General features: G+C 41.1%; 1 protein-coding gene, 1 long non-coding RNA gene and 1 pseudogene across 2 annotated transcripts; 2 read left to right on the forward strand and 1 right to left on the reverse strand.

Moving 5' to 3' along the window:
- The first annotated feature begins 2990 nt into the window (after positions 1-2990).
- On the forward strand, positions 2991-12489 carry LOC101716341 (Y-box-binding protein 1 pseudogene; annotated as a pseudogene).
- Positions 9739-15357, reverse strand: LOC101715424 (tubulin alpha-1A chain). Its single transcript, XM_004863035.4, has 4 exons — positions 14467-15357; positions 12265-12487; positions 11977-12125; positions 9739-10923 (listed from the first exon to the last, which is right to left on the reverse strand). Exons 1-4 carry the CDS (start codon positions 14467-14469, stop codon positions 9943-9945), a joined length of 1356 nt encoding a protein of 451 aa, XP_004863092.2. The 5' UTR covers positions 14470-15357; the 3' UTR covers positions 9739-9942.
- On the forward strand, positions 14536-21974 carry LOC147821515 (uncharacterized). The gene is made up of 3 exons (XR_015446934.1): positions 14536-14715; positions 17010-17050; positions 19327-21974. It is a non-coding gene; the product is annotated as an uncharacterized LOC147821515 (long non-coding RNA).
- Positions 21975-22806: the final 832 nt, after the last annotated feature.

Here is a 22806-nt window from a genome sequence, read left to right on the forward strand (position 1 = left end):
ATAGTGTGATAAATGGCTGTTACTGTTTTATGTACTTATCATAACATGCTGTGCTTTTCATCCTTTAGAGCATAATCCTACTTATATAAAAGAGTTTACTGTAAAACAGTGTGCTGCCATGCCAGTGGTAGCCTCGTGTCTCATGTTTAACTGCCTATTTGAATAAAATCAAGGGGCCACCAAAGATGATTGACATATACCTTCTCAGTTTGCACTTAGGAATTGGCACTCTATGTGGTACTTTGTGATACACACGGATGAAATTGCCTAATAACATTTTTCTCAGATTATATTTCCATCACATGTCACATGACTGTATTGAAATTGAAATTTTTAAAATTTGGCCTATGTGGTGGCTATTAGCTAATTAGAATTTTTTTCCAGACCACTATTTGTTCGATATTAGTTTTGAAAATCTTTCTAAAACAAATCACATCCTTTGATGTGTTGTGAATACTTGAGATGTTTTTTCAAATTATATGGAAAAATGTTTAAGTACTTTTCAGTTTTGCTTTGGTTGAGTTCTACTATATTTGAATATTATTATAGTTTTTCCCTTGCATTGCTTTTCTTTGAATAATTTTGATTTTTGTATATATGTGTGTTTAGTGAATGATAATAAAGTTATACATTTTTTTAAAAGACAGTATGATTCTACTAATATGAGGTAGTTAGAATAGTCAGATTCATAGAGACAGAAAATAGAATGGCATGTCAGTTGTGATGGCACATGCCTATAATCCTAGCACTTGGGAGGCTGAGGCAGAAGGATCCCCACCAGTTCGAGTCCAGCCTGAACTACATAGCAAGACCATGTCTCACAAAAAACAAAACAAAGCAAAAAACCATGGTGATTGTAAGAGGCTGTGGGAGGGAGGAAAGGAGTATTGTTTACTGGGTATTGAGTTTTTTGGGGGGTTTTTTGTACTGGAGATTGAACTCAGGACCTTGCATTTGCAAAGCAGGTGGTGGCACCACTGAGCTAAATCCCTGGCCCTATTGAGCTGTAGTTTTCCAAAATGGAAAGAGATCTGTAGATTGGCTGTACAACAGTGTAAATGTACTTAACACTAATAAAATGTATACTTAAAAATGTTTAACATGGTAATTATTGTTATTACAACAATGAAGAAGAAAATAAAATTAGTGTATAAAGTGTTTTTAATATTATGTAGGGCTGGGGATTTAGCTCAGTGGTTCTGCTGCCTGCCTCGCAAGCACAAGGTCCCGAGTTTGATCCCCAGTACCAAAACAAAAAAGACTGAATTTAACTTTAAAAATACATATATATTACATAAATTCTAATCTTAAAGATATCTTTTTTTAAAAAGATATCTCTTTATATGCTTTTTTGTTTGTTTTGGATTGGTTTTTTGAGATTCCCTTTGTAGTGCAGATTGGCCTTCTACCCACTATGTAGCTCAGGCTGGCGTCAAACTTCCAGCAATCCTCCTGCCTCAGCCTTCCAAGTGCTGGGATACAGGTGTGCACCACCACCACCCATATGTTAGGGTTTTTTTTTAAGAAAGACAATTTATTTGAAAATGGGGAAAAGAGGAAAAGAGAGAGAGAACAGACAGCTACTTTAGCCGAGTAAGGAGTATTTGAAAATGAATAATTCCCTAGCTGTTAGATTTTTAAATTTATTTCTACCACTATTTTTTTTTTTGTACCATGGATGGAACTCAGGACCTTGTGCTTTCGAGCAGGCACCTCAGCCCCCCACTTTTTTTTTTTTGTAAAATATTTATTGATACATTTTAGATATACATAATGATAACATTCATCATAGGGAATTGGTACCTGTATATAGTATAATCTTGCTTATTTTTTCCCCATTCCCCTCTCCTCCCTTTGCCTCTCTTCCCCTCCTTATTTACAAAAGCTTTGTTGCCATTTTTTCCTTCTATTCTCCCTTTTTTCCTTGTCCCTTCTACCCCTCCCCCCCATTTTCCTTCTCATTTGAACATTTTATTCATATTTCTCAATATCTGTTATACATTTTGGTCCTTATTTACACTTTTGGTTTCTCATACCAGAGAAACAATGTGGTATTTAAACATGTGTGTCCAGAGTATTTTTCTTTTTTCCTTTTTTTTTTCGGTACTGGGGATTGAACTCAGGACCTTGTGCTTCTGAGGCAGGTAGCGGCATGAATTTTTGTTTTCTCAAGTTCTGTGAAGTATGCTGCTGGAATTTCAATTGGGATTGCGTTAAATCTGTATAATAATTCTGGAGGCATGGCCATTTTCACTAAATTGGTTCTTTCTACCCAAGAACAAGGGATGTCCTTCCATTTTCTGATATCCTCTTTGATCTCCTTTTTCAGAATACTGTAGTTTTCAATGTAGAGGTCTTTTACTTCCTTTGTTAGATTGCTTCCTAGGTATTTCATTTTTTGGATGCTAGTGTCAAAGATGTTGTTTCCCTAATTTCTTTATCAGTGAGTATGTTACTCGTATACAGGAAGGCTATTGATTTTTTTGATTTTTTTGAGACAAGGTCTTGCTATGTAGTTCAGGCTGGCCTTGAATTCACTATGTACCCCAGGTTGGCCTCAAATTCATAGCGATCCTCCTGCCTCAGCCTTCCAAATGCTGGGATTATAGGCATGCACCACCATGCCCAGCTTGGCTATTGATTTTTGAGTGTTGACTTTGTATCCAGCTATGCTATTTAATTTGGTTATTAAATCTAGAAGTGTTTTGGTGGAATTTTGGGGGTCTTCTATGTAGAGTACCATGTCATCTGCAAATAATGATAAATTAACTTCTTCGTTTCCTACCCTTATTCCTTTTATTTCTTTCTTTTGTCTAATTGCTCTGGCTAGTGTTTCCAAAACTATATTGAATAACAGTGGTGACAGTGGAGTTCGATCGGTAGCGGGAGCGGAGAGCGGACCCCAGAGAGCCCTGAGCAGCCCCACCGCCGCCGGCCTAGTTACCATCACACCCCGGGAGGAGCCGCAGCTGCCAGAGCCGGCCCCGGTCACCATCACCGCAACCATGAGCAGCGAGGCCGAGAAACAGCAGCCGCCCCCCCCCCGCTGCCCCCCGCCCTCACAGCTGCCGGCACCAAGCCCCGCACCACGGGCAGCGGCGCAGGGAGCGGCGGCCCGGGCGGCCTCATATCGGCAGCGCCTACCGGCGGGGACAAAAAAGTCATCGCAGTGAAGGTTTTGGGAACAGTAAAATGGTTCAGTGTAAGAAACGGATATGGTTTCATCAACAGGAATGACACCAAGGAAGATGTATTTGTACACCAGACTGCCATAAAGAAGAATAACCCCAGGAAGTACCTTGGCAGTGTAGGAGATGGAGAGATTGTGGAGTTTGATGTTGTTGAAGGAGAAAAGGGTGCGGAGGCAGCAAATGTTACAGGCCCTGGTGGAACTCCAGTTCAAGGCGTAAATACGCAACAGACCGTAACCATTATAGACGCTATCCACGTCGTAGGGGTCCTCCACGCAATTACCAGCAGAATTACCAGAATAGTGAGAGTGGGGGAAAGAATGAGGGATCGGAGAGCGCTCCTGAAGGCCAGGCCCAACAACGCCGGCCCTACCGCAGGCGAAGGTTCCCACCTTACTACAGCCAGAGACCCTATGGGCGTCGACCACAGTATTCCAACCCTCCTGTGCAGGGAGAAGTGATGGAGGGTGCTGACAACCAGGGTGCAGGAGAACAAGGTAGACAAGTGAGACAGAATATGTATCGAGGTTATAGACCACGATTTCGCAGGGGCCCTCCTCGCCAAAGACAGCCTAGAGAGGACGGCAATGAAGAGGATAAGGAAAATCCAGGAGATGAGACCCAAGGTCAGCAGCCACCGCAACATCCATACCGCCGCAACTTCAATTACCGACGCAGACGCCCAGAGAACCCTAAACCACAAGATGTCAAAGAGACAAAAGCAGCCGATCCACCAGCTGAGAATTCGTCAGCTCCCGAGGCTGAGCAGGCCGGGGCTGAGTAAATGCCAGTTTAACATCTCTACCATCATCTGCTTTAGTCATCCAGCAAGAAGAAACGAATATGAAATTCCAGCAATAAGAAATGAACAAAAGATTGGGAACTGAAGACCTTAAGTGCTTGTTTTTTCCCCATTGACCAGATAACTAGAACTATCTGCATTATCTATGCAGCATGGGGTTTTTATTATTTTTACCTAAAGACGTCTCTTTTTGGTAATGACAAAAGTGTTTTTTTAAAAAGCCTTGGGCCAGGGATTTAGCTCAGTGGTTTTGTCGCCTGCTGCTCAAGCACAAGGACCCAAGTTCAATCCCCTGTACCAAAAAAAATTTTTAAATAAAATAAAAAAGCGTGGTTTTTCTCAATATACCTTTAAAGGTTTTTAAATTGTTTCACATCTGGTCAAGTTGAGACTTTTAAGAACTTCATTTTTAATTTGTAATAAAAGTTTACAACTTGATGTCTTCAAAATGTCAACAAACTGCAAGCACCTGTTAATAAAGGTCTTAAATAATTGTCAAAAAAAAAAAAAAACAGTGGTGACAGTGGGCATCCTTGTCTTGTTCCTGATTTTAGAGTGAAAGGTTTCAGTTTTTCTCCATTTAGCATGTCTAGCACTATATTTTATGTTGAAAGCAGTTTGAGGTTTTATGTTTTGTTTTTTTGAGACAGGATCTCACTATGCAGTTCAGGCTGGTCATGAACTCACTGTATATCCCAGGCTGGCCTCAAAGTCATGGCAATCTTCCTGACTCAGCCTAAGCAATTTGCTTTTGAGAAAATATAATACTGAGATAAGGAGCAGACACTCCCCAAAGGATATTTTTTTCTTATTTTTCTTCCACAGCTGCCTTATGTGCCTCACAGCCAGTTACAGCTGTATCATACGCCCCATGGCTGCTCTGGGAGATATTTGGCTGCAGAAAGCTTTCATTGTGTGCCAGTCCAAGAGGGACTGTACCCCAAAGCTCTCTGGATGACCCTTCTTCAGCCCTCTTCATTCACATCCATGAGGATCTCCTCCCCTACCCATGACTAAACAAAGTCTGACACTGCACGTGCCTGAGCCTGCCTTTTTCCGGATATAAACAACTTCCCTGTACCCTTAGGAAAGTATACTGGTCCTCCTTATACTACAATCTAAATCCTGTAATACATAAAGTATCTCTTGTGTGGCATATTTTTGCCTATTTGTGATGTCTGTCTTGAGCAGAATGTGGTGAACTAGTACATAGAACTATAACATCAAGTGTCTAGCATCTAATGTAGCCACCAGCCAGAGCTGGTAACACCAAAGGCTGCTGGCACCAAAAATGACCAGCAGCCAGGGCTGGTAACACTGAAGCTAGCTAGCAGCCAGGGTATGAGAGAGAGGAACACAGACTTGCCAGGAGGCACCACCTGCAATGCCAGAAGACTTCCAAAGCCAGCTGATACCTGCTTGCCCTCAGTGGTGAGGAGCCCTTTTAAAACCAAGAGCTTATAGCTGCTGGCATTCACAGCTCAGAGATGTTAATATTAGAAGAGCTGCACTGATTGTCACAAATTGAAGCTCCTGAAAACACTCTTAAGATGATTGTCTTAAAAAATGAAAGTTCTGGGGCCAGGGATTTAGCTCAGTGGTTTCACAGCCTGCTGCATAAACGCAAGGATCCGAGTTCAATCCCCGGTATCAAAAAAAAACCCCAGAAAGTTCTATTTTAAAAAAATGAAAAGTTCTCCAAAGACAAAAACAGTAACAGTTATTATAACAATTTAATTATGGTTGAAATGTCTGTGGTTCCTTGGAAATGCTGTGGTCTTTGTATTTTCCATCATTAGTGCAGTTTGGATGATTGTGTGTAGTTTAGAGGTCTTCACCACCACCACTACCACCCCCCCCACCCCCCACCCCCGTACTGGGGATCAAACGCAGGGCCTTGTCAGGGCCTAGCAGGTGCAGCGGCACTGAGCTACATCCCCAGCCCTCACATTTTAAAACTTAGATAAATGACCTCATCTTTCAAGCTTGAATTCATTTTTAATTTTAATTTTATTTTATACAATGTATAGACAGTTTCCTGTTCTTTGCCTTTAGAAGTATATACAATATAAATCTGTTAATTCTGTAAGGAATTTTCATAATTGTGATGTATCTCTATCCTATCCTTAAAACATTTAAAATAAGCCCTTTATGTCAATAAATAAATAAAAGTGCTACACTTTGCCAGTTAGAGATTTCTGTAAGACGATAAAAGAACCTTCCTAGGTGGTTCTGGCACCTGCCTTGCAAGCACAAGGTCCTGAGTTCAATCTCCAGTACCAAAAAAAAAAAAAAAAGAACCTTCCTCACACAGTTGATAATTCTTGGTAGCCTGTATGGTGACCCACCCCTTTAGAGAGCCCTGAAGATGATGAACAATGGTGATGGCTGTCAGCAGTGGAGAAATGACTCAGTAACTGGTCCATGTCTGACTTTCATCTTACATGTGGTTAAAGGTCCTGCCAAGCTTACAACAATGTCTGGAGTTTCAAAATGTTATTCTAGAAGTTTTACAAACTTTAAATCGTTTAAACAATGCTGAGTTAGCCGGGGATTTAGCTCAGTGGTTCCGCTGCCTGCCTCGAAAGCTCAAGGACCTGAGTTCAATCCCCGGTACCAAAAAAAAAAACCCCAAAAACAAACAAACAAACAATAAATAAAAATAAACAATGCTGAGTCATCTTAATATGCTTCTGTTTATGTTCTATTTAGTATCTATATATTACTTCATTTTCATTTTGGATTTCTATTGTTATGTTGTCAATCCATTATTTTTTTCTTCTGTAATATCTATTAATCCTATTCAGTGCATTTTTATTTCAAACGTATTTTCATTTTTATTGTTTTTGAATGTCCAAATATCTGTTAATGTCTCTATCTCCAATTTTTGGGCATATACCTAAAAGAATTGCTGGATCATGTGGTAATTCTGTTTCATTTTTTTTGAGGAACTGCCATACTGTTTGTTTTTTTGCAATTTTGGGGATCAAACTCAGGGTGTCATGTATATTAGGCAAGTGGTCTACTACTAATCTATGCCCCCAGCTTCATTTTTCTTTTTTTTGAGGGGGTGGGTACCAGGGATCAAACTTGGGTCCTTGCGCTTGCGCAGCAGGCAGCAAAACCACTGAGCTAAACCCCTGGCCCCATTTTTTTTTACAGTTAAACAGGAGCCAGACATGGTGGTGGATGCCTGTAACTCAAGGACATGGGATGCTGAAGCAGGAGTATTGTAAGTTTGAGGCCAGAAGGGAATACATAGCAAGACCCTGTCTCAAACAAAACAAAATACCTAAGAAAGCAGTTAAAGCTAATAGATTTTAACATACTCTGTACTTTTCCATCTATTGCTGTCACTATTGTTTTCAATGGTTATATTGTACCATCAATAAGAGTAAGAGCCTCTAAAATTGGCTCCTATATCCTTTTTTTCTTTTTCTTCTCCTCCCCCCCCCCTTTTCTTTTTAAAAATGAGATAGAGCTTCACTATGCTGCCTAGGCTGGGCTCAAGTAGTCTTGCCTCAGCCAGCCTCCCTATTTCTGGGACTACAGATGTGTGCTTCTGCAACCAGCTACTTATATTCTCTTGATATGACTTTAATAATCTTTGATATTTTCTTTGCTTTCTAGAGTGACAAACATTTGAGTCTAAACCTGTGAATTTCCTGTTCAAGCTTGGTTCCTTTTAATGGGAACATTTAAAAGAACATTCTGGTTCTTTTTAATGGGACATGGATTTAGAGACCATCTGGGTGCTACAGGTATTCATTGTTACAGGATTTTTCAGTACACAAAACTAGAAAAATGTTTACTTTTATCCTTTTGTAATTAAAATTGAGATGGTAGTCTTTTCCTTTTTTTTTTTTTTTTAACTTTTTTGGTTTTATGCCTGTATTTCTTATCCTATATTTGACTGTTTCTTTGTTGTTGTTGTTTTTTGTTTTTTGAGACATTTTATGTAGTTCAGGCTGGCCTTGAACTCACTATGTAGCCCAGGCTGCCCTTGAACTCACGGTGATCCTCCTGTCAGTCTCCCCAAGTGCATGTGCCACCATGCCTGGCAGACTATTTCAGTCAACAATCATGGTGCCACCATGCCTGGCAGACTGTTTCAGTCAGCAATCATTTGCTAGTTCCTGGCATTGTATATTTAAAACATACTTTTGACCTAGTTACCGTATTGTTTTTTTAAAATCTAAATTAGCAAGACTTTACTTTTTGTGCAGCATATCTGTTTATATTGGGTTCTAGTTAAAACTGCTGAGCACTATTGGGTTAGTTTGAAATTAGTGGATCTTGTCTCTTTTTTTGGATAGTGCTGGGGATTAAACCCAGGGCCTTATACATGCTCTACCCCTGAGCTACACCCCACCCCCAGCTTCTTGTACTGCATTATTTTTATTTATTATTTATTTATTTTTGTGGTACCGGGGATCAATCTCAAAGCCTTATGCTTGCCAGGCAGGCATGACACCACTGAGCTACATCCCCAGCCCCTGTTTATTAACTTAATATCAAATACAAATCTCAGTAACTAAATACCATCACACCCCCTTAGCTGCCAGTGTCAAGGGAAAAATAGATTAAGTCAGCAACTGATACCAAAAAATTAACTTCATTAATACTGGTTATCCCAGAACAAGAAAAATGTAATAGACTTGCTTTCTTTGGAAAGAGATGGTCTTTTAGTCAGTTGGACTGGTAACACAGCTCTAATTTTGGAGAACGCTTGATTGAAATTTTTTTCCAGTACCAGGAATCAAACTCAGGACCTTGTGCTTGCCAGGCAAGCATGGCGCCAGTGAGCTACATCCTCGCCCCTGAAAACTGTTTCTAAGAGTTGGTGCTAATGCCAGTAATTGCATCATTAGTTTTATTCTTTGAAGTTATTGACCCATACTGAAATAAGAATATCTTTGGAGAGTTAACATTCAGATATGTAATTTTACACATTACAGCAAATATATCTATCGGGCTATCCCAACAAGTCAACAAAAAAATAGGTTTGGGAAAAAGACAAGGATGTAAGATTAGTACAAGAGCCACTTGCTTAGAGAGAGCAGACTTCTTTTGGGAACTCAGGGTAGAGGAAGCATATGCCACAAGATACATGTCAAATTGTTAAGGGAAGCTGGGCATGGTGGCACACTCCTATAATCTCAGCATTTGGGTGGCTGAGGCAGGAGGATCATTTTGAGTTTGAGGCCAGACTGAGATACATGAGTTTGAGGCATGCCTGAACTTCGAGAGACCCTGTCTCAAAAAAACCAAAAAACAAAAACAAGTTATTGAGGGAGCATGAAAAGGAGCTTCTAAAACCTTGTGTTGCATTTGGGTTATTCACTATTTTATCTGTTAGTGGTATGAGATTCAGCAGCCAAGCAGACCATGGCTATGTACTAACTAGACAACTTTCAACTATAAATTGACAATTTAAATAACTTTACAAGTAAGTCAAAACTTAAGAGTATGTAGTACTGTCTAATGATAATCTTTACATACATTTTCAGGCACCTTAATATAAACACAAGACAGCTGGGTATAGTGGTACATGCTTGTAATCCCAGAACTGGAAGGTTGAAAACAGAGAACAAATTTGACCCCAGTTGGGGCAAATTAGAGACCCTATGGCTTGAAATAAAAAATTTAAAATGGTTTTGGATTTAGTCTAGTGTTAAGGCCCTGGATTCAGTTTCCTAGTTAAAAAAAAAAAAAGCAAAGACAAAAACAACACAAAACAGCTAATTTAGGACAGGGAATACTTTATTCAAAACCCATCAGAGAAATAGACAATTTGGGTCTGTGACAAAGCATTTGTTTTAAAGCATAGGTCAGTAATTGTATATGAGAGCATACACTGCTACATATGAATTAACTGATCAGACCTCAGCTTTTCAATGTTTAAAACAGAATAAGCTTCCCTGTAAAAGCAGCACCTTTGTGACATTTTTAGTATTCCTCTCCTTCTTCCTCACCTTCTCCTTCAACAGAATCCACTCCAACCTCCTCATAATCCTTCTCTAGGGCAGCCATGTCCTCTCGGGCTTCAGAAAACTCCCCTTCCTCCATCCCCTCACCCACGTACCAGTGAACAAAGGCACGCTTGGCATACATCAGATCAAACTTGTGGTCCAGGCGAGCCCAGGCCTCAGCAATGGCTGTGGTGTTGCTCAGCATGCACACGGCCCGCTGCACCTTGGCCAGGTCTCCACCAGGAACCACAGTGGGAGGCTGGTAATTAATGCCAACCTTGAAGCCAGTGGGACACCAGTCCACAAACTGGATGGTACGCTTGGTCTTGATGGTGGCAATGGCAGCATTGACATCTTTGGGAACCACATCACCTCGGTACAACAGGCAGCAAGCCATGTATTTACCATGGCGAGGGTCACATTTCACCATCTGGTTGGCTGGCTCAAAGCAGGCATTGGTGATCTCTGCTACAGAAAGCTGTTCATGGTAGGCTTTCTCAGCAGAGATGACAGGGGCATATGTGGCCAGAGGGAAGTGGATGCGGGGATAGGGCACCAGGTTGGTCTGGAATTCTGTCAGATCTACATTTAGGGCTCCATCAAATCTGAGGGAAGCAGTGATGGAAGACACAATTTGACCTATCAACCTATTCAGGTTAGTGTAGGTTGGGCGCTCAATATCGAGGTTTCTACGACAGATGTCATAGATGGCCTCGTTGTCTACCATGAAGGCACAATCAGAGTGCTCCAGGGTGGTGTGGGTGGTGAGGATGGAGTTGTAGGGCTCAACTACAGCTGTGGAAACCTGGGGGGCTGGGTAAATGGAGAACTCCAGCTTGGACTTCTTGCCGTAGTCAACAGAGAGACGTTCCATCAGCAGGGAGGTGAACCCAGAGCCAGTTCCCCCACCAAAGCTGTGGAAAACCAAGAAGCCCTGTAGACCTGTGCACTGATCAGCCTGTTAGAAAAGAAAAGAATAGAGAAAAGATTAACTTGTTTTTTTTGCAATACAACCATAGTATACCTTTATTTTTCATATATCACCATGGACTTAAACATTATTTTCACAAATGCTTTTTATTTGTTTATTTTTAGTTTTTGAGACAGGCTGGCCTTGAACTCACTATGTAGCCCAGGCTAGCCTCAAATTCCCAGCAGTCTTCCTGCCTCAGCCTTCCAAGTGGTAGGATTACAGGCGTATGCCGTCACACCTAGCTGACAAATGCTTTTTAAAAAGTTTAGGGAACTTTGGATGTAGCTCAGTGATAGAGTGCTTGCTTGGCCTGCATGAAGCCTTAGGTTCAATTCCAGCACCACATAGATACACACACATACACAAAAGTAAAGAACAGAAAAACCTTGCGGATTACCCAGTATTTCTTAATTTTATTATCCTCAGTATTTACAAAGTGATACTGCCGAGTGTAGTGGCGCCCACCTGTAAGCCCAGCACTTGGGAAGCTGAGGCAGGAGGTGTGCGAGTTCAAGGCCAGCCTGAGTGATACAGATAAGACAGTTCCCTCCTGAGCTCCCTCACCTACCACCCCATCTTTAAAGAAAGGAGAAGACATTTGAATAAAGCTGGTTTTTTCCAAACACAGAATGAAAATGTAATAAAAAATGATATGAGTTATTCCTTTAGGTTTTTTATTTTGCTTTGTTTTGTTTTACTTAAAACATGAACTATGGGGAATAGGGATGTAGCTCAGTAACAGAACTTGCCTAGCATGCCCAGGGCCTCAGTGTCAGTTCCTAGCACCACAAAAACAACAACAAAAGCTATTTGGTATCACTCTTTTCTTTTTTTTTTTTTGAGACAGAGTCTCACTCTGCAGTTCAGGCTGGCCTTGAACTATGTATCCCAGGCTGGTCTTGAACTTGTAGTGATCCTCCTACCTCAGCTTTCCAAGTGCTTCCCAACCACCCTAGTTGCTTGATTATAGGCTTGTGCCACCTAATGGCCAAATGTCTTTATGCTCATTAAATTACTTTATTTTCAAGAATAACATACCAGTTTCCGAATTCGGTCCAAGACGAGGTCAATGATCTCCTTGCCAATGGTATAGTGTCCACGGGCATAGTTATTGGCAGCATCTTCCTTGCCTGTGATGAGCTGCTCAGGGTGGAAGAGCTGGCGGTAGGTACCAGTGCGCACTTCATCTGGAAGAGGAAAAGAAACCCACTGCCCATTACTACAAACCTGCACTTCAAGCCTGGACCATCAACAGAGCCCTCAAGCCAGACCTCATGTCCCAACACCCCAGGCCCCACATCCCATAGGTGTCCGAGGTCCACTCACCGATGACTGTGGGTTCCAGGTCTACAAACACTGCCCTGGGCACGTGTTTGCCAGCACCAGTCTCGCTGAAGAAGGTGTTGAAGGAGTCATCTCCTCCCCCAATGGTCTTGTCACTTGGCATCTGGCCATCGGGCTGGATGCCATGCTCCAGGCAGTAGAGCTCCCAGCAGGCGTTGCCAATCTGGACACCAGCCTGGCCAACGTGGATGGAGATGCACTCACGCTGTGAGAAGGGAAAGAGAAAAGTCATAAAATTAAGCTGTATTAGCATTTTTAATTTTTAATAAATTTGTAAAAAATATTTCTAATAACATACAGGCATTCAAATTTATTTGGGGCTATATCCCTAATATGACAAATTATTAATGAAAAGAACCTCCTACAAATGCTGCAAATGGGTGTTGTCTGTGACATAATGATGTCAGCCCATTGTTCTTTTTTTTTTTTTTTTTGGTACCAGGGATCGAACTCAGGTCCTTGCGCTTGGGAGGCAAGTACCACAGGTACCGGAACCACTGAGCTAAATCCCCGGCCCCAAGCCCATTGTTCTTCCCACAGCCATACTTGAATAGAAGATTTTTTTATTTTTAAAAATATTCAAAGCGCAGATTTTGTAAAATTTAAATTACATTCAGTCATTAATTAGAATTAATTTCATTGCTTCTTTCCTCTTTAAAGATGAAAGTTTCTTTTTAAAAGGACTTGGTATTTTAATCTGGACATCTGTATTGCAGTTGAGGCTTGAAGCCACACCCTTCTGCAGTCTACAGAAACCATCAGTGGGGCGGGTGGAAGCTAGACAAGGACTGCCTGCTGCACTGCTGTATTGCAGTGCCTGGTGCTGGCCGGCATCGTCTGCTGCATTATTTAACAGAGCAAGCTCTATTTCCAGCCACTGCCTACATGATCTCATTGTGCTGTTTTGCAGTGTTCCTCCAGTGACCCAGCCTAGGACTGTGTGCCTGGATTGAAATGAATTAATGAAGATGCGCTAGAACAAAGACAGCTGGTCACACAGTATAATTCTTTGTCGGCAGCAATTTCATTACTTAAATTGTTTTTTTACAGAATCTTCTCCACTGTAAAAAAGTTGAAAAAGTATTAGAATATAACAGCAGTTCCTAAGTTAGGATCAAATATAATAGAAGCTACCAAACGAAAGAATAAAAGCCCAGTGAATGGATAATGAAATATTATTTAAAAGAATGAAGTAGAATTCATTTTGAGATTCTCTACCCACCACGTGATATTCCTATTCTTTTTATCCCATAGATGTTCTCCATAATCTGTAGGGGCACAACTTCCATTGTCTACTCACTGACGTACGGGGAGGGCGTTTCCCTTCGTCCTGACCCTCAGGTACCCGGGCTCACAAAGGCTTCTCGCACCTCTCAGCGGGCAGCCTCAGCCCTCTACCTAGTCCTTGGGGTGGCGCTTCCCCATTGTCAAAGCGAATTGTACTTTTGCTTCTCAAGAAAATATGTCATGTAAGTTTTAACAGTGAATAAAAAATCTTTTGAAGCCCACAGTTTTGCAATGATAAACGGCTTTCATTAAAAGCCTGACAGAGGAGGTTTAGCGAGGGCCAACCGCGCCCAATGCCAGAGAAGCCAGAAACAAACAACTCCGCCCCTGCGCCTCCCGGACACGACTGCCAAGGGCTGCAGCAGAAACACCATTTTCCCGTAAATACACGGGTATCTTTCTGAAATGCCTGCGAACCCGCAAGGGATCTTTCCACACAAACTCAAGGGTCCCTCCCCATAGTCCCCAGTTACACCCCGCTCCCGGTCTTTGTGGACAACGACTCCTCTCTGCGTCCGGGAAAAGCGCGAAAGGAAGGGGCCTCTCCGGGCCGCGGGGCCAGAGGGCCCCCGCAGGGGACGCCACCGTCTCTGTTCCCGGCCCAGACCCTTCAGTATCGACGGACGGGTTGCTGGTAGTCCCGAAGGGCTCCGGGTAACCAAAACTCCCCCGCTCCGCCTTTGTTCTTCCTCCCAGTTCTCCTCGGTGCTGGGCGCGTTTTCTGCCGGGTTTTTGCACCCCGCACTGCGGCGGCGGGACCAAAGGGTTCAGGGCAGACAAAGCCAAACTTCATAAAGCATAGACTACCCTTACCCAACGAGGTTACGGAAGAAATGAGTTTAAGGGGACTGACTCCACCCACTGGCCACAAAGAGCCGGAGAAATTATTATTCTTACCATGGTTGCTGCTTCGCGGCTGCCGAGCAGATGGCAGAGACGAGAGGAGAGGTTGCTGCTTCTTACAGCGCGACTCTTAGGCGGTCGATGTAAGAAAATCTGCGGCACAGGCACGGATGCGGCTCCCTATATACTGCTCGGTCACCATGGGGATGGGCCAGGGCCTTTTCCTGTTGGTCCAGACCCCTCAATCTGCCCAGAGAAGTCACAACTGGAGAGTGGTGATTGGTGCAAGCGACATGGGATGAGGTAATCTCTCCCCCACCCCTTTTTCTCTAGCATCCATAGACTGCTTGCATCCTTCAGACAAAGAGATGGTGCAAAGGCCTGCAGTCGAGCATCCATTATGGGGTGTGGCTGGGGAGGGGCCGAAAGGGGAGAAATAAGACCGGGGTTAGATGATTTTATATTGCTTAAACCTCAAACTACAATTAAAATAAGCTATGAAAATTTTTTTCTTACACCTAATCACACTATGTGTTGAGATTAAATATTTACGGAAAATTACAATTAGCTTCTCCCTCACAGTATACTAAATTCGACTACATTCCTTTGGGATTCAACATTTCTAATTGTTTTAAAAATGAAATAGGAGAGAAGATGGCACTGATGTTCAAAATGGCTTGGGTAAATGTAATTTTATTTTATTTAAGATTCAGCTGAGGCAGGAGGATCGCAAATTCGAGCCCAGCTTGGGCGATTTAGCGTGACCCCCGTGTCTCAAAATTTAAATAAATAGGGCTGGGTTAGAAATGTACCTCAGTTTGAAGTCCCTGGGTTCTATTCCCACTACCAGGAGGAAAAAAAAAAGATTCCATAATAGAGCCATCCAAAATCATTTCTCAAGTTCAAATAAATTTTCAGACCTTCTTTTGCGCCCACACATACACACCAAATTACTATAGAAAAGTGGAAAATGGAAACAATAGCCATATTGAATAAGGATAGTTCTAACATGACAATAATTAAGAACTAATATGCATACAGTAGTTAATTGTTTGAGATATTCCTTTACTAGAAACCTATGTAATATAGTTTGTGTGGGTGTATTGTCTGTAGAAATGAATCATTTTCCCTAATACAGAATTGGGAAAAATACAAAAAGAAAAAATTGAGTTAAAAAGCTAGTGTATTACCTCTATGTACAGATTTATTTCTGCATTATTCTCTTTTCTGAAAAATATCAAGCCCCCCCCCAAAAAACCCCACAAAAAACCAAATTAAAAAGAAGACAGTTATATAATGGAAAAAGAAAACCATATTATAGTGTTGCCTCCATCCACAGACAACTGTGCAATGTCAGCTCAACTGCAGTTCATTTTTCTGTAGTTCTTAGTGAAACTGGTAAATAGTCTCTTCTGTGGTTGGGCTTTTAACTGTGGGAATTGTAGCTGCCTCACACCCTTGCTATTCAGTCAGAGACTCTGGTGGTTGCTCAATTGCCCCTCGAGACAAAAAGGCTTTGCTTTCACCCCTAGGAAATGGATTGCAGTAACATTCTTTTGCTATTTGGAAAGGTTCCATTATCAGCAAAGATGGGCTATGTAGAGTAAGTGAACTGTGGAGTGCTTAATGTTGCTGATAAAATTTCAGAAGTAAAAAAGTTTGTCTGACCACCAAAGTGGAAAATTTGAATTTTGATAGATAATTTTTCTAGTGGTTTTTAGCGACAGATTTTCAGGGTCTGCAGCACCACTTCGAATGCTCTGCAGAGCCTGCTGGCTCCTGCTGGGCTGTAGAGCAGGGCTCAGGGCAGGGACCTGGGATGACAGCTGCTGCAGGTTTCGGCGATGGTGGCCTGGGGTTTCGTAGCCTGCCATGCACTGTTCTGTTTTACCAGCTCAGATTTGCTGCAGGAGTCCTTTCTAGAAAAAATAAAACCCAACACACAAATCACTTTATTTCTTGCCTATTTCATAGGGGGAAAATGCTATATCTCCATCACTTTAGCAAATAAAAATATACTTCAGTAGAGACAGGGGTTAAGGATGATTTGATGCTTCTTTCTGAAACCATAAATATTTAGCAAAAATAAGAATTAAATGATATAGAGAATGTAAGGATGAATAAGTAGCTCATTCAAAATACTTATTTCATGTACAATAGACATTGGGAAATGTGAAGAAAATGTTCAAATGAGAAGGGGAACAAGGGAGGGGGAGGGGAAAGGAAAGAAGGGACAACAAGAAAAAATGGAAGGACAAAATGGAAACAAAGCTTTTGTACATAAGGAGGAAAATAAGGGGAAAAGAGAAGAAGCAAGCTATATCATGTACTGGTACAAATTCCCTATGATGAATGTTATCATTATGTACATCTAAAATGTACCAATAAATGCTTTGCTAAAAAATACTTATTTCATAATTTTAATAATGACAAAGAACAAAAAAACCAAAAAAAGTAATGACAAAAAACAGACACTGCTGGATTGTGGTAAAGTGTACAATTTTTTAAAAATGAGGCAGTCTTGAATTTTGTTTTCTTTATAATGTAAAAGATTAAGAAATATCTTCTCAGTAGTCTATTCTTTATACATTTTACAGAGAATTAAATGAGAAAAGAGGGTTCATGCAGTTGATTCTTTGTAAGTATCTTACAGCCATTCTATTCTTTATGTAAATAAGGATTTTTTTCCTCTCTTGGGACAAGTAACAATAAGACCTAGATCAGAAATAAAATCTTAAATATATAGAGATGGGTTTTTTGGTACAAGGGATCAAAGTTAATAATCTTAAATACATAAATCAGGGGAAATAACCAATCTGTATTTTTTATTCCTAATTATGTGATTAAATAGCATTCAAACTATAGAAATCAAAAATTTTTTTCTTTCTTTAATCCTTAATTTTACTGTTAATTTATTTAATTTATATCAGTATACATGTATAAGTGCTTTAACTGATTTCATTCTGTACTCAGTAATATTAGCGTAAAATATTTTTATTTCATAATATTTGTGGAATTTTAAATTTTTTTGCATATCTATACTTCTCTTCCTAGTTTTTTGCCAAAGTGCCAGGCATATAGCAGACATTGTACATGTTTGTTGAATTAAATGAACACCTGTCTGTGCATATTTTCTTTTTTCTTTTTTTTTTTTTTTGGTACCAGGAATCGAATTCGGGTCCTTGTGCTTGCGCAGCAGGCAGTGAAACCACTGAGCTAAATCCCTGGCCTTCTGTGCATATTTTCATTACCTATTATCATGGTTAGTAATTTAAAGATTTTTTTTTTTTTTTTTAGTTTTTTGAGACAGGGTCTCTCTATGTAGTTCAGGCTGGCCTTGAGCCATGTAAGCCAGGCTGGCCTCAAACTCTCAGCGATCCTCCTGCCTCAGCCTCCTAAGTGCTAGGATTAAAGGACTGTGCCTCCATGCCTGGCTCACTGTATATTTTAAAATCACAACACTAATGTAATAAATATTTACTGAGTGTCTGTGGTGAGCCCTGGACCATCTAAAGTAGTAGGGAATTGAGGTAGTAACATGGTCTCTTTTCTTTAGAATCTTCCAACCTAAGGTAGGAATGGCAGCCCCCATGCCTATAATCCCAGCACTCTAGAAGGCTGAGGCAAAAAAATTCCAAGTTCAAGTCCTGCCTGGGCAATTCAGTGAGATTCTGTCTCAAAATAAAGAATGAAGGTGTAGCTCAGTGGTAGAGCACTCCTAGATTTGATCTTCAGTACCACAAAAACAAAAACAAGGGAAGTGGGAGGGGTAGGGGAAAGGAAAGAAGGGAAAAGAAGAAACATGAGAAAAGGAGAAAATGGAAACAAAGTCTTTGTAAATAGGGAGGGATGGAAGGGTTGAAGGGAGGGCAGGGGAATGGGGAAAAAATAAGAACCAAGATACATCCTGTAAAGGTACAAGTTCCCAATGATGAATATAAATGTATTGTATACCTAAAATGTACCAATAAAAGAATTTAAGAATAAAAAAACCCCAAGTCTCTAAGAGGGTACCTGAGGGCTAGGGGCCAGTGGGCCAGGCTACAGGGGTACAGGGGCCAGTGGTTCCTCAGCCTGCCCCTTAAGCGCAAGGACCTGAGTTTGATCCCCAGTACCAAAACAAAACAAACAAACAAAAAAAAGAGGGTACATGGACTTAAAATTACATTTAAGTTCAGATTTCTTAAGAAAATAGTAGGGACAAGGACCCGAGTTCAATCCTTGGTACCAAAAAAAAAAAAAAAGGAAAGAAAGAAAATAGTAGGGAGAAGGGGTGAGGATTTAGCTCAGTGGCACCACACCTGCCTGGCAAGCGCAAGGTCCTGAGTTCAATTCCTGGTACTAGAAAAAAAAGAAGAAAGAAAAAGAAAATAGTAGGGAGGGCCAGGGATATAGCTCAGCAGTGCAGTGCCTGCTTGGAAAGCGCAAGGCTCTGAGTTCAATAACTGATACAGAAAGAAAGAAAGAATGAAAGAAAGAAAGAAGGAAGGAAAGAAGGAAACAAGGAAAGAAGGAAGGAAGGAAAGAAAGAAAGAAGGAAAGAAAGAAAGAAAGAAAGAGAAAGAAAGAAAGAAAAAAGAAAATGGTAGGAGAAAGGCAGGCAAAGCTATAAAAAGGAAGGGGAAAAAATTGACTTAATCAGGAGCTGCCAAAAAAAAGAAGATGCCAGGGAATTGTGGGTGATGTAGCATTTAAGGTACAGCTAGTCAACAAAATTTTTGTTTGTTTATTTGAGGTCTATTTGTTTATTTATGGTCTATGTAGTTCAGGCTGGCCTTGTACTCACTATGTAGCTCAGGCTGTCCTTGAACTTGGGGGCAATACTCCTGCCTCAGCTTCCTGAATGCTGGTATTTCAGGCCTATGCTACCACGCCCACCTTGTAACAAAGCTTTTTTTTTTTTTTTTGGTACAGGGGATCAAACTCGGGACCTTGCTCTTGCGAGGCAGGCGCCAGAACCACTGAGCTAAATCCCTGGCCCTTTTTTTGGTTTTTGAGACAGGGTCTTCCTATGTAGTTCAGGCTGGCCTCCAACTCACTATGTAGCCCAGGCTAGCCTCAAACTCATGGTGATTCTCCTGTCCCTCAGCCTCCCAAGTGCTGGGATTATAGCTGTGCACCACCATGCCCAGCTAACAAAGCATTTTTTACTTCAGTCTGAAGGAGGATTTTGGACATGAGTACATAGACCATGAAGGCTTTTTATTCTTGTAGAAGAGAATGACAATTTTATGAAACAAGCAGCATTTTTATAAAATTAATCTGACAAGTGTATGAAGTGGATGAAAAAGATCTGGAAGCAGAAACCAATAAGGAAGTTATGACCATGCTACTTACAATGAAAATGGATAGAGACAGATAATAGAAGAGTCCATTCAAAGAAGCATCCTGCTAGTGATTGGTTAGATATGTGGTAAAAGGAAGAAATCAAATGAACCCTTAAAGTTCTTACCCTGGAAGACTAAGAATGAAGTGGTAGTGGTGTTGTTTATAGAAATAGGGAAGTTGAGAGGGATGGAAGTCTGAGCAGGAAATGCATTTTTGTGTGTTGGGGTAGGGTGCTGACAGCAGGAAAGTTCAGTTGAGGTGATCTAACAAGTTGAATGTTACACCATTTGAGGTGATGGCGGGATTGATCCAGAAGTGTTGGAAGCCACTGAGCACCTGAAATTGGCACTGCTCGAAGAAAGATCAGGATTAGAGAGTTGGAGATGCATATTTGGAGTCAAAAGAACAGTAGCATAGTTATAAGGCTGGTGGTCTGTTAAGAAAATAGAATTCTCCAAATATAACCTAGAATTTCAAATTATATCACTGAAAGGGAAAGAGATAGATTTGAGGTGTATTTAGGAAGTTAATTTACCAGAATTAAGAACAGATTCAATAAATTAAAAACAATGGCTGGGCATAGTGGTGCAAACCTGTAATCCCAGCACTCAAGAGGTAGAGGCAGGAGGATCACCATGAGTTCAAGGCCAGCCTGGAATACATAGTGAGCTCAAGGATAACCTGAACTACATAGCAAGACCCTGTCTCAAAAATTAATTAATTTAATTAAAAATTTAAAAATAAAAACAAAGGCTTGGGTACTGCTTGGTGTAGAGTACATGCTTAGCATGTCTGAGGCCCTGGGTTCAATCCACAGCACCCAAAGTGATGATGATGATGATGATGATGATGATGATGATGATGATGATGATGATGATAAAACAATAAAGGACTGCAAGAGAAAGAAGAAAAAGAAATAAAGGAGATAAAAGACTTAAAAGAATCATACCACAGTGATATATGTGCACCCATGTTTTTAGCCACACAGTTTGTAATAGCTGAAACTTGGAAATAGCCCAATTGCCCATCAACTGGAGACTGGATAAAGAAGATGTGTTTTTTGGGTTTTTTTAATATAAATTGGAGTACTACTCAGCCATAAAGAACAAGAAACTAGAGACATTTATAGCTAAACGGATGCACATTGAGGCCATACTCTTAAGTGAAATGAATAGGACATACATGTAAATACTAAATAGTTTCTCTGGTGTGAAAAACCAAAAGTGTAAATAAGGATCAAAATGTATAATTGATATTATGAAATAGGAAGAAAAGGTCTAAAGGAGCAGGGGAAGTGGCATCGGTCGGGGAAAGGAAAGAAGGGAAAAGAAAAAATAGGAGAAAAGGAAAAAATGGAAACAAAGTCTTTGTAAATAGGGAAGGGTGGAGGGGGTGAAGGGAGGGAAGGGGAATGGGGAACAAATAAGAACCAAGATACATCATGTAAAGGTACAAGATCCCAATGATGAATGTAACTCTATTGTATACCTAAAATGTACCAATAAACTCAATGGGAAAAAAACCCTCAGGGAAGAAGAATGTATTCTTCAAAAATGTCAACATCATAGAAAACAAAGAAAGGCTGAGAAATGTTCTAGAGTCACAGGGGTGACTGAGTCTATTTTGTTCTGCTAAAACAGAACACCACAGACCAAGTGATTTATAATAAACAAATCTTTATTGGCAAAAAAGAAATACAGGAAGAGGTAAGACAGAAGACGCTGGTACAGAAACAAAGGAGAGTCCATTAGGAGTGCTGTAGCAGGGGATTTAGCTCAGTGGCACCATGCCTGGCTCGCAAGCACAAGGTCCTGATTTCGATCCCTGGTACCAAAAAAAAAGAGTGCCATGAGCAGGAGTGTCTTTCTGAGGTCAAGTATGTGCTCAGGATGCACAAGGCCCTGGGTCAATCCCCAGCACAAAGGGAAAAGAGTTCTGAGTAATAACTACTGCAAGGGAGTTGTCAAATAAGGACAGGAGAGTACTTCCTTGATTTAGTAGCAAGAATATCAGTGAATAACAAAAGCTTGTTACATACTGCCCTGTCTTTGTATATATACTACTCCTGTCTTGGTTACTTTCTCATTGCTGAGACAAAACGCCCAAATCCACAAGTTAAAGGAGGTACTTGTATGTGTGTGTTTTCCAGTGTGATAGCCTAGCATGTGGTATAGAAAATGTACTACGAGCCTAAGGAAGAAACTTCTCTGCAATGCCAGATGACAAGTTTTCCTCTGCAGTGGGAAAAAGCTGTAAGTTCTTGTCTTCTCTGACATTACCGTAGTGAAGGAGGAGGAGAGTGGGATGGCGGGGGTTGGGGGGAGAATCCAGGGAGCCTTCCATACAGGGGATCCTTTGGGCTTCCCATTCAGAAGGGTGCCAGATGATCCAGACCACTCTACCCAGGCTTTTGACAAAAACAAAACACTCCACCCATCCTAATACTCATCTTGCCTTGCCTCCCTACTTCAAGAGCCTTTTGAACAGCTTATTTCCTTTTTTTTTTGGTACTGGGGATCAAACTCAGGACCTTGTGCTTCCGAGGCAGGTGGTGGAACCACTGAGCTAAATCTCCAGCCAAGCTTATTTTCTTGTATAAATCAATCATCAGAAAAGGAGAGTCAGGGGCTGGAGATTTAACTCAGTGGTTCTGCCACCACCCATCACCCCCACACACACTTTACACCTCCCACCCCCACCCCACTGGCGCAAGCACAAGGACCAGTGTTAGATCCCTGGTACCAAAAGAAAAGAGAGCCAGGCGTGGTGGCACACACCTATAATTCCAGCACTCAGAAGGCTGAGGCAGGAGGATCACTAGAAGTTCGAGGCCAGCCCGAGCTACTTAGTAAGACTTCATCTCAACAAAACAAAATAAAATAAAACCAAAAAGAGAGGGAGAGAGAGAGAGCACAAGCTACAATGGAACAAAACAAAGACACTGAATAACTTTGACAGGGGGGCTCAGGTTCAGGAGTGGACAGATAAGAACTTACCCCTTGTGGCCACTGAGGCCCAGCTCTTCTGTGTGATGCCCAAGGCTCATTCTGGCATAGACCAACCTTG

Source organism: Heterocephalus glaber, unplaced genomic scaffold (assembly GCF_053883595.1).
Source record: "Heterocephalus glaber isolate CG9 unplaced genomic scaffold, H.glaber_assembly_v1.0 deba00001733, whole genome shotgun sequence".
Classification (NCBI taxonomy): Eukaryota; Metazoa; Chordata; class Mammalia; order Rodentia; family Bathyergidae; genus Heterocephalus; species Heterocephalus glaber.